Source organism: Cyprinus carpio, chromosome A24, assembly GCF_018340385.1.
Source record: "Cyprinus carpio isolate SPL01 chromosome A24, ASM1834038v1, whole genome shotgun sequence".
Lineage (NCBI taxonomy): Eukaryota > Metazoa > Chordata > Actinopteri > Cypriniformes > Cyprinidae > Cyprinus > Cyprinus carpio.
Genome location: NC_056595.1, coordinates 21,057,022 through 21,069,794, shown reverse-complemented (window position 1 = coordinate 21,069,794; position 12,773 = coordinate 21,057,022). Strand labels below are relative to the sequence as shown.

The window sequence follows — 12,773 nt, the reverse complement described above, 5'->3', positions numbered from 1 at the left end:
ACTTGTCTAGACAACCAAATGTTATTTCCTTGATCAGGATGATCTCAAATGATATTTATTTGAATAAAAATCATTAAAATATTACAAACTATAACAATGTACCCAATGCTCAATTAATATACTCCTTGTCAATAAGTCACTGGAGATCACATATATAGAAAAAATTAAGATAATGTTCACCATAATGTGTTCAAAATGTCCACTGCAGAAGAAAGTGACATCACATGATGCAGATCACATCGTTTTATGATGAACCATATTTTAGTTTTCAAGGGGGTGTTAGGTCAGCAACATAGAATTTTTGTGGACATAAGAGAAATTTAATATTTTCTTATTTGAAAGAAAATGAAATTTAAACTCAGTTTGTTTTTTTAAGGTATTTAGATTGTAGATAATATAGATAACTGACATTTTTTATTCATTATGCTGAACTCAAAAAACTAGGGACATAAAAGCAATTTAATGCAAACCGAAAAACAGGTTGCACAAAATATGTATGTAATCTCTTAATGGATAAAATGTGCTATTTCTAAGGAAAACTGGGTAAGACTTTAGCATAGAGACCAATTCTCACCATTAACTAGTTGCTTATTAGCATGCCTATGATTAACATATTGGCTGTTTATTAGTACTTATAAAGCACATATTCTGCTGCATGACCATACTCTAAATCCTTAGAATTGGGGAAGTCGTGGCCTAGTGGTTAGAGAGTTTGACTCCTAACCCTAAGGTTGTGGGTTCGAGTCTCAGGCCGGCAATACCACGACTGAGGTTCCCTTGAGCAAGGCACTGAACCCCCAACTGCTCCCCGGGCGCCGCAGCATAAATGGCTGCCCACTGCTCCGGGTGTGTGTTCACTGCTGTGTGTGTGCACTTTGTATGGGTTAAAAGCAGAGCACAAATTCTGCGTATGGGTCACCATACTTGGCTGTATGTCACGTCGTCGTCACTATTAATCCTACCCAATACCTAAACTTAACAACTAACTTACTTAATATTAATAAGCAGGAATTTAGGAGTTTATTGAGGCAAATGTTTGAGAATCAGACCATAAAATAAAATATGACCGAAAACGGTTAGAAAATAACAGAATTATCATCATTCTATACCCTAACTTACAGAATGACCCACAGGTAATGCATAAGTTACAGGTAGCACAGATGAGCATCTTATTACCAATCCCAGATATCTGTGGATGGAAGGGCTGAATCATTTCCGTGGATTATCATAAAAAATTATGAACCTCAAACAATCGCCTTGACTTGTTCCAGTGCTTGGCCCACTCATTTATTTCTTTTTTGTAAAGAATCTCACAAAGCATATTACATATATGTTCACATTATATTTATTATATATACACTATAAAAGCTTTTTGAAATATATACATGACCAGCTTTCATACAAACAAACCACTTTTTTTGCGAGGTGGCGATATTAGTAATTCTCCATTCAAACACCAATCTGTTACTGTTATCCCGCTAAAACCATCTGAACTTCATGGCAAACATGCATACAAGATGACTCGTTTAAGTCTCTTGTCACACTAGACTCTCTCTAGTGTTCATGTGAGTTTAATTTGGTTTTCATTTTGCTCAAAGCAATACCGTTTCCTCCTGGTTGAACCATCTGCATCGTTCCAGCTGCTACTGTAGGCTTTCATGCTGTGGCTAGTTTCATCAAAGCGTTCTCTCCAAACACTTGCTTAAAGTAGGCCACATGCTCCTCACAGTGCTCTCCTGAAACAGGAAGATGATATCAGAGGAAGTCCACTCATGTGCTGATGTTTCAGCTCCAATCAACGAGAATGAAGTATATCTCTACACCCTGGTTTGTCTGATTTTGATGTTCAGCACATTTTATGAACATAAATTCATTCATCAAAATCACGTACCTTGGTTGAAACCAGGATTTCCACGCAATCGCATATTCCTCTGCTCGAAGAAGCGGAAGATGGTGTAGAACAACATTGTGTCGTTTGTTTGCCGCGCGGCGTCCAGAAACTTGCGCGCGGAGATGTTATCGTGGGCGCCGACGCTTCGAATGAAACGCAGAGCGCCTAAAACCTGCTGCTTGGACAGAAGAACCTCCACGATCTCATCGTTAGCAGTGGAGAGCCTCTGAAAAACACACACAAACCCACGCATGGATCTCTCGAGATCAGCAGTTAAAGGCAAAAACATGCACTGAACATGCATGTGAGTGTAAAGTAGTTTTCGTACCTTCAGCATGTCCAGAGAGAGCTGGTGAGCAGGTGGATACGTGCTCTCCAGAGACAGCAGCAAACAAGCCTAGAAGCACAAAAAACATGAGTCTTATTGAAGCAAAGCTTAACATTCACAAAGCTTTTACAGGAAAGGGAAATGTGCATAAAGGAATGTTCTAGTTTAAGAAATTGAGTTAGAATAACTAAAGCTCACCAGTGGTTTGGAGTCGCTGAGGACGTGATACTGAAGAAACTGGTGCAGCATGTAGAAGAGGTTGTGCTGGACCAGAGTTTTGATGACGAGCTCATACAAATAGTGCTGGAAAGATCAGAAGAATGATGAGAAGAGTCACGGTATACTACATACAACACAACTTTGACAACTATGCAGTTTGACACAGTTATGATTCTTTAGTAAATAAAGCAAACGCTTTAAATATGTAAATATTAAACATGTTATTTATGAATTCTAAGACTTATCATACCATATTAGTTATATGTCAAAATATAATTGCTCACATGTAACGCATTAAGGCAGGAACCTCTTATTTTAGTATTATTTATATACATAGAATTTTTTCATTTTCTTAATTGGCTTTTATTTTTATAGTTTTAGGTTTCAGTAATTTTCTAATGTGCTTTCGTCATTTTGTTTTTCTTTATTTATACTTGTTTTAATATTTTAGTACTTCAGCATCAAATTAATTTCAGTCAGCTGCCAATGCTACATTTCTAAAGTTCATTTAAGTTTTTCATCTAATATTTATATTTATTTTATTTCAGCTTTTTAAAATTGCTTTAGTTTTAGTTAATGACAACACTGAACAGTGATTCCCCAAATTATCTTAACTGAACCTTTTTGACTAAAAATATTTTGGTGTAAAATATTTTCTTGTTAATACTTAAATATTTACTTAAATATTTCAATAATTTAACAATACATTAGCATGTTCATGCTTCTCTGATGTTGGTTAATGGTCACACAAGATGCAAGTAAACAAATAAAATATTTCATTTTTTGTACATTTTCTATTTTTGTTTTAAAATTATTTATTTGTTGTAATTTTTTATTGTAATGGGAGGATCAGATCATTTGACTATTACTCTTGTTCGATCTGGTTCATCAAAATGAACTAATCTTTATTCAAGTCATTTTGTTCTGAGTGGCTTAAAATTATAGATTTTTAACAGCCAAATTTCCCAAACTCATCCAGGGTTTGTAAATTAGGATTGGTAAAATTAAACTAGATAACCGTTTATAGATCTGACTAGATCTTCATATATTTATAAAAAGTTTGTCCCATTGCACTCTCTCTCTCTTTTACCCCCACCGTCCTACAAATGAAGTCTAAAAAGCTCATAAACAAAGATTACTGCCTTAAGTCAAGTTTAGTCATAACTGCACTGAAACTCACATCGTTCCAAGGGGGCTGAACCTGCAGTTGGTGTACATCACTCTATATGTCAGGTAACAAATGAATTTTCCTCTATATTTTGTTCAAAGGCACAGGTTATGGAACGCACTCAATATAAAAGATGATGAAGTGCAATGCTGGAGGCCACAGCAAAGATTATCATCAGTTACTGAAGACACTCAAAGCAGAATGTGTCTAAGCAACCAAAACACCTAGCAAAACACCCAACAAGCCCCAACACCTGGGTCAATTTACAGTTACACCAGAGCTTACCACTGGAGTGAATGGTTCAGATATACCAACCTGAGACTACTACCTGTGATTATTGTTTTGCAATGTTTACATGTTAAAGATCCTTTCAAAAGATTTTCAGCTTGTACTCTGACTAAGAATGTAGGTGAGATATCCTGATTGCTCCGATGGACAAAAGATCACAGGTTAAAAAGGAGGAGGAATAATTCACCCAAAAATAAAAATTTGCGGAAAATGTACTCATCCTCAGGTCATTTAAGATATAGAGGAGTTTGTTTCTTCATCAGAACAGATTCGGAGAAATGTAGCATTGCATCAGTTGCTCACCAATGGATCCTCTGCAGTGAATGGGTGCCGTCAGAATGAGAGTCCAAACAGCTGATAAAAACATTACAATAATCCACAAGTAATCCACACTACTCCAGTCCATCAGTTAATGTCTTGTGAAGTGAAAAATTGCATGTTTGTAAAAAAAAAAAAAAAAAAAATATTATAAATGGTTCCTCATATGAAAAAGGAGAGAAATGTGCACACATCAAACACTATTTATAAGTGAAAAGAGTTCTAAACAAATATGTTGATGGATTTTAATGTTAGAGAACAACAGGGGATGGACTTTTTCACTGGAGGAAGCGTTGTTATGGATTATGGACACAGTTAAAACATCTTAATGACGGATTTGTTTTTTTACGAACAGTTTTTCACTTCACAAGAGATCAACACACTGACTGGAGTGGTGTGGATTACTTGTGGATTATTTTGATGTTTTTATCAGCTGTTTGGACTCATTTTGACGGCACCCATTCACTGCAGAGGATCCACTGGTGAGCAAGTGATGTAATGCTACATTTCTCCAAATCTGATGAAGAAACAAACTCGCCTACATCTTGGATGGCCTGAGGATGAGTACATTTTCCAGAAATATTCATTTTTGCTGAACTGTTCCTTTAAAGACCTCAATGTTTTTAGTTTATACCTGAACGGTGATCTGAAACTGGTTAAGAGAACGAATGTACTCCATGAGAACAGCAATGATGAACTTATGCTTCACTCCCTGTTCAAAGAAGACAGTTTACAGCATTAGAATAAGAAACAACAATCCATTAGACAGAAATATTTGAGACTTGCAGAACAGAGGAAAAAATGCATACGTTTAAAAATAGCAATTGCATCCTGATAGGAAGTACAATGCTTGGTTACCTTCTTCTCAGTGAAGTCAGACAGCACGTGTGTGTACATGTCTGACTGGTCTATCACCGCCTGTGTCCGGACGGGTCTTTTATAAGAAGTGCTGGAGCGACTGGGCCCTGATTCCATAGCCTGAGGAGAGAGAAAAAACATAATATATAAACATTTCGAAATACCACATTTATATACACATATATAGAAAATACAGTGTAATAAAACAATCTGTACCGACCGCAGTATACGCTTGCTCTGCATCCAGGTACTCTTTGTACACTTGGTTGAGTTTATCAAACACTGTGGCCACCACAGACAGATTCCCTTTATCTCCTTCTGTTAGCACTGAAGAACAAGACATTCGTTCATTAAACATAATCCTAATATCTAATATATTACAAACATCATATCTTACCCTAACAGGCATTCTCCTTTGTAAAATACAAATTGTATTGCTTTGCAGTGTTATATTAGAAAGCGTTTTCATTATAGAGCTCTCTGCTGCTTACTTTGCGAGCATACAGACAAGATGACCATTTTGCAGTCTCGTCTCCGCAACAGGAAGTCCATGAGTTTGCCTTTATCCCGCAGGAGTTTCAGTGTGGGCTGGAGCTTCACCTGGAGGTACCACAGATATCCTGACAAACAGAGAACATATAATAACTCTCCGTCACGCCAGATTTTATTTCATTCGTGCATTGTTTAGTAAAGTACCTTCGCTGGCACTGATGATGATATCCGGCTGGAAAACACTCCAGGAAGATGAGTCTTGAATGTAAAGGAAAAGTTTGAGAAGGGCAAGTACATATGGTATATTTCACATGTGAACATAAGTTCATCTGTAAGGATACAAAGTTCACAGGGCACGGGGGCCTGACTTGGAGCGGCCGCAGGTCCTGTAAGGGTGTGGAAAGAAAGATTATGTTCCTTACACTCATTATATAAAAACAAGCCAAAAAACTTGCAAAAGTGTGGTGTCGCTTTCAAAATGAATTACATGTCACCTGTGAGATGGATCTTGTAGGGGTTGATGGATTGGGCAGGAAGCACAGGCTGATGCACATTTAATGCACCATCTAATTCCCTCAGTTTTATATCATAAATGAGTGAAGACTGAAATACAATAATACAAGCATTTCAAACAAGGTACAGAGCAGATCAGACCTTTATTTTAAGAAGGTTTGCTGATAAGATTATATCATACTTTTACATATTTAATAGGGATGCACTTTATTGGTACAATACTGGACATACATTTTAGATTTTTTTATTTATTTATTTATTTATTTTTATCTGTATTGGTAGGTTTTTCAAATTTATTTCTGCATGCTAATTTCCCCCAATTTTACATGTGGATTACATCTGACGTCATTTACCATTCACTTTAAGTAAATTTTTTAAAAACGCTTATAATTTAAAAAATTGTTAAATGTAATCTTCATCAAATCATAAAAAATTTTTATACAGTACTTTATAATGCTGCTATGAATTATTTAAGTTTTTTAATTTATTCAGGCAAAATAATGATTGATATCAACTTGAATTTTAATATCGGCGCATCCATAATATTTCAAATAAAATAATGTGAATGACAGAGGACTAGAAACCAGATTGTTAGTGACTAGCTCATTATGTACATCATAATGAACTCCACGAATGTGTTAATATCATGTGACTGACAGCATGAACACTTGTCAAACCCACCTGTGAGCTCTGATGGTGCACCACAACTAGATTATCCACCACGTTCAGGGCAAACTTGCCCGTGGTGTTTAGTTTGAGCACATGAGTCTTCCTACATGTGCCTTCTCTACAGTTAAAAGAAAGAAGAATCGGGTAAAGAAAAAGAAAAATGCTCAAAAATAGAGCAGAACGCTTTTATTGGACAGTAAGTTATCTATTGTACCTAGGCAGATGATAGAGGACCACCTCTGCTCCAGGACTGTTGGTGGCTCTGGAGTGATGCTTCAGATACATCACATAGAGCTGATCATAACTACAGTCGAGAGAGAGAGAGAGAGAGAGAGAGAGACTGCTGGGCTTCACAGTTGCTTCTCAACACATTATTGCAATATATTTCATAAACTACAGTATTAATCATTTGTAGAATAACATTTGTTCAGAGTTAGACGTCTAGTGTTGGGTCAGGTGTTCATACATTGTAGCCACAGCGATGTCACGTTCAGAGAGGCTAAGTTTGGCTGGTTTGGGCACCGCTGGGAGTTCAATCTCAAACTTGGACATCTTTGACATGGTCGCACTCTAGAGAACATAATGTTAAGATTAGAGCAGTATGTGTTAAGATTTAAAGGGATACTCCACACCAAAATGAAAATTTTGTCATTAATCACTTACCCCCGTGTCGTTCAAAACCCGTAAGAGCTCCGTTTGTCTTCGGAACACAATTTAAGATATTTTGGATGAAAACCGGGAGGCCTGTTACTGTCCCATAGACTACCAAGTAAATAACAGTGTCAAGGTCCATAAAAGGTATGAAAGCTGTCGTCAGAATACTCCATCTGCCATCAGACGTGCAATCTGGGTTTTATGAAGCGACGGGAACACTTTTTTCATATCACTGTATGCTGTGTATGCTCTTCTGTATCATCAGACACAGAGGAGACTGTTGACAAAGGAATTGTTGAATAAAGACTTTATTTTTGTTTTCTCCGCTTACAAAAAGTGTTCCCGTCGCTTCATATAACCCTTCCGAAGACTGATGGCAGATGGAGTATTCTGATGACGACTTTCATACCTTTTATGGACCTTGACTCTGTTATTTACTTGGTAGTCTATGGGACAGTAACAGGCCTCCCGGTTTTCATCCAAAATATCTTAAATTGTGTTCCGAAGACGAACGAAGCTTTTACGGGTTTGGAACGACATGGGGGTAAGTGATTAATGACACAATTTTCATTTTGGGGTGGAGTATCCCTTTAACAACCAAATATCAGAGTTACTGTTGCCCTCTTGTGGTTGAAGTCTGCAGATGCAAAACTCTTGCATGTTTTCCATCAACATTAAAGAATAAGACATCAAACTCACCTTGAAAGCAAATGGCTGTAGCACATTTCCCTGTACAGTGGTGGAAAGTAGAAGAACGGCAGTCTCTGGGCAATACATGTACCAATTCACATTGATGCTCTGGCTCTTTAAGAGCTTCAGGGTTCGTTTATCTGGCAGCACCTGAAACAGAGGAAAAACAAGAATTCTGTTTACCTTTGGAAGAAAGAATGACTTGTTTTGCTGAAACCCTCTCCCCAAAAAAACACCTGTCACCTCACCTGGTAGAATTCTATTCCCTGGTCAGTGACGAATACAACCTCGTTCCAGCTGGTCCAACAAAACCCGAGAATACTGGCATTCTTGGTCTGCAAAAAAAAAAAAAAAAAAAGCAGTACATTACCAAAGTTTCAAAAGTTTGGGCTCAGTAAGATTTTTCAACGTTTTTAAAGAAGTATTTTATGTTTTAAGGCTTTAAGTAAAAACAGTAATATTGTGAAATATTTTACAAACTGTTTTCTATTTTAGTGTATTTTAAAATGTAATTTATTCCTGTAATCAAAGCTGAATTTTCAGCATCATTAATTAAATCTTCAGTGTCACATGATCCTTCAGAAATCATTCTAATATAACACTCAAGAAAGAAACATTTATTATCATTATGTTGAAAACAGCTGCTTAATAGATTTGTTGAAAGCATGATTCGTTTTTTTCAGGATTCTTTAATAGAGAGCTCAAAAGAATAGCATCCATTTAAAATATAGAATTATAGAAATCTTTGGTAACATTATAAAAAAAATGTCCTTGCATCCTTGCATTATAAAAATAATTTTATTCTTACTGAATAAAATCTTACTGACCCCAAATTTTTAAATGTGTACACAAATTAATTATTTAATTAATTATCAATCTTTATTCATTTAGGGATGTACCTTGCACTCATGAGAAAACTCCAAGTGTGGATAATCAGGAATGAAATTTATAAAATCCTAAAAAGGAGAAAGAAAGAAATAAATTCATTTAAAGGGAACCAGTGTACAACAACTGCTTTTATTGTGATAGCAACCATCAATGATGCTTACAACTGATTTTGTAGTGCGCTGCACAGCTAAGATTTTGTTCCCCAATGAGAATTTGATACACTTCACCTCTCCTTTGTCATCCATTCTGTAAAAACAGTTGAACTTACATATTAAAATGACTAAAACTAAAATTGAAATAAAAATAAAAATATATTGAACCTAAATATATTTCAAAGTATTAACAAATACTATAAAGTATATAAATAATACTTAAAAATCCACTGATCTTTACATGATGCATATAGGATACAGATGCGTAGAGAAAGTCTGGGGTCTTACCTGAAAGCCACGGAGCTCTTGTCATCTGGCCCTTTAACCACGACTCCTGTGGCCCCGCCAGATCGTACTGCAAACACCTGCAAGCACACAAAACATCAACTATTATACTCAGAAAGCATCATTTATAATGGCAGATCACTACTAAGCACACTGTAAATAACATTACACATGAATATAAAGAAAAGTATCATCTGATACCAAGCCACAGTACTTTTTGATGCATGAACAGATGACACTGTCACCACATTTTATCCCAAACATCTATCATAAACCATAAACCTGGTGACTAAAATACGCGATAGAAAGTTATTGCAAATAATAGGGTTACAGGCATACAGTTAACATGCATCTAAATATAATTTTATTCGTAAATAAACGCTAATCTAGTTATGTATTTAACGCATTAAAAGGTCATCTACATGCACTGAATTTGAAGTCCTCTGCATAATAAACCTCACGTGCCACTCTAATCATTTGTTAATAAGTTTTATGGAAGCATTCATCTACGTCTACATTATGACTGTGATATGTTGTCCAAAAACGCTGTCTAGGAAGACAGCTCATTATATCGCTTTATAATGTAATATAGTTATTATACTTCAAATGATTAAACGTGTCCTCACCTGTTTATTCGCCTCGTCGAAAAACACATTGTTAACGCTCGATGCGTTCTCAAACTGCACGGGGTTTTCACTGAGCTCTAGATAAAATTCGTCACTCATATCGTTTTATAAAGAGTCGTTTACTCCGCAGCGTTGTGTTTTTACTTTAGCTAGTGTTTCCACTTCCGCGTCCGTCAAAAGTGAGGCAGTCATGTGATGCTCCAGCGGTCATGTGACGTCACCTAGTTTTTTTTTATGATTTATTGATATATAAATGATATATATATTTTTACAGTACACGGCAAATATAAGGCAATGTTTACAACGCGAAATTAACTTTGGTTAGACCTTTAAATAACAAAATGTAAGTCTGTTTTAATTCATTTTAATTCTACTTTTAATAAAAAGTTTTTATGTAAAAAAAAAAACAAAAAAAAAAACGTGAGAGTATAAGTTCCTTATAAATTGTATAAATTATTCCTTTATAATATGTATATATTGTGGGGGGGGGGGGGGGGGGTTGCTTTTAATGTTATTCCTGCATTGAATTATTATTATTTATCTATTTTACATAATTTATTCCACTTTCAATTAATTAAGTTATATATATATATATATATATATATATATATATATATATATATATATATATATATATATATATATATATATATATATATATTCCTTCAATAAGAGTAATATAGCCTACAATAATATAAAATAATAATATTATTATATAATTATTGGACATTTAAAGGTTTACCAAAAAATGAACATTTTATAAAATTTTGTTCACTCATGTTACAAAAAAGCATCTAGCGACATTCAATAGGTAAACTGAATGTTAATGGTGATTTAAAATCTTTATTCTAAAAAGAAAAAAATATTTTTAAAGAATTAGTAAGTATTCATTCATTCTGTGGTCATACACAAGCCAAAAAATAAAAAATAAAAAATCTAGGCTAATCTCGCATCGCGAGTTGGCATACCGTGTAACGTGAATTGACTTTATTTTCGCACAGAATAATTTTTAATACAAATGCGAGCAAAGCGGTCATTTCATTGTGTTGTTCACAACACCAGCGCTGCGTTTTTAAAGCAGCAGTTTGTCAGATTCATTGGCTCAATTTTTAAAAAATGCAGCTCTTCGGTCCAAGAAGTTAGAAGGCGATGATGTTCAGTTGAGTCTGTTTTCACCGAGGGGCGTGAATCACCTGAGCTCTACTGGAGCACAGCTCAGCAGGTGAGATAACACAACACTGTCCAGGGCCCTGTGATAAAGGGGTCCCACAGAAGGTCGTCCACCCAGAAAAAAATTCCCGTAAATGTTAGTGACGGCAGGGTAGAAGGAGTATGCAGGCGGCCTTCCACAGCTTTATGATTATATTATACTTAAATTGACACTTAATTATATTATTGTGTTAATAATAACAATAAAAGTATGTTTAATTTAAATAAAAAAAATCATATTTATTTTATTTAATATGCATGTTTAAATATATATACATAGAGTGTATGTCTTTTATATGTAAAATCATAATCATTTATAAATCTATCTATCTATCTATCTAACTATATATCTATATATATCTATATATATCTTTATATATATATATATATATCTTCTATATATTATATAAATATATCTTATAAATATTTAAATATTATATATTTATATTTAAATAATTTATATTAAATATAATATGTGAACCTGGACCACAAAACCAGTCATAAGGGTAAATTTTTCAAAACTGAGGTTTATACATCAAGCTGAATAAATAATCTTTTCATTGAAGTATGGATTGTTAGGATAGGACAATATTTGGCCGAGATACAACTATTTTAAAATCTGGAATCTGAGGATGAAAAAAAAAAATCAAAATATTGAGAAAATTGCCTTTAAAGTTGTCCAAATGAAGTTCTTACCAATGTATATTACTAATCAGAAATGAAGTTTTGATATATTTACAGTAGGAAATTTACAAAATATCTTCATGGAACATGATCTTTACTTAGTTAAAAAAATCAATAATTTTGACCCATACAATGTATTTTTGACTATTGTTACAAATATACCCCAGTGACTTTAGACTGGTTTTGTGGTCCAGGGTCACATTTATGGGGGAAGTCATGGCCTAATGGTTAGAGAGTTGGACTAAATCAAGTTTGAGTCTCAGGCCGGCAGGAATTGTCGGTGGGGGGAGGGAATGTACAGCAATCTCTCCACCCTCAATACCACGACTGAGGTGCCCTTGAGCAAGGCACCGAACCCCCAACTGCTCCCTGGACACCACAGCAGTGGCTGCCCACTGCTCCGGGTGTGTGTTCACAGTGTGCGTGTGTGTTCACTGCTGTGTGTGTGCATTTTATGGGTTAATTGCAGAGCACAAATTCTGAGTATGGGTCACTTGGCTGTATGTCACGTCACTTTCACTTTTCACTATACATTTAAATGTGTGTGTGTGTGTGTGTGTGTTTATATATACAGTATATATATATATATATATATATATATATATATATATATATATATATATATATATATATATATATAAATGTGTTTTGCCAAATGGTAATAATTCATTTTCTTTTAAGTTAAGGTCAGAGATGTTTCTAATAGTTGTGTTACCATACCTATTTGTTTTTCCGCACTTTACAGTAACATACAAATAGGAAGATGAAGAATGGAATGTTTTCATTCTTCCAAAGAGCATGGAAGGTTATGAAGCATCCGTTACTCTGTAGATGGAATATA

At 34.9% G+C, this 12,773-nt stretch overlaps 1 protein-coding gene across 2 annotated transcripts; it reads right to left on the bottom strand.

The window, feature by feature from the left end:
• Positions 1-1,257: 1,257 nt before the first annotated feature.
• Positions 1,258-10,240, bottom strand: rmc1 (regulator of MON1-CCZ1). Of its 2 annotated transcripts, none has more exons than XM_019094189.2 (20): positions 10,040-10,240; positions 9,417-9,493; positions 9,138-9,222; positions 8,988-9,044; positions 8,337-8,423; positions 8,098-8,238; positions 7,211-7,314; positions 6,959-7,048; positions 6,757-6,862; positions 6,057-6,165; positions 5,904-5,948; positions 5,767-5,820; positions 5,562-5,690; positions 5,291-5,397; positions 5,071-5,190; positions 4,847-4,924; positions 2,418-2,522; positions 2,220-2,288; positions 1,892-2,117; positions 1,258-1,736 (listed from the first exon to the last, which is right to left on the bottom strand). In XM_019094189.2, the coding sequence occupies exons 1-20, from the start codon at positions 10,136-10,138 to the stop codon at positions 1,657-1,659; spliced, it is 1,968 nt and encodes a 655-aa protein (XP_018949734.2). In that variant the 5' UTR covers positions 10,139-10,240; the 3' UTR covers positions 1,258-1,656. The 2 variants fall into 2 exon arrangements, with proteins under 2 accessions (XP_018949734.2, XP_042570559.1); XM_042714625.1 differs by lacking the exon at positions 10,040-10,240 and adding an exon at positions 9,628-9,819.
• Positions 10,241-12,773: the final 2,533 nt, after the last annotated feature.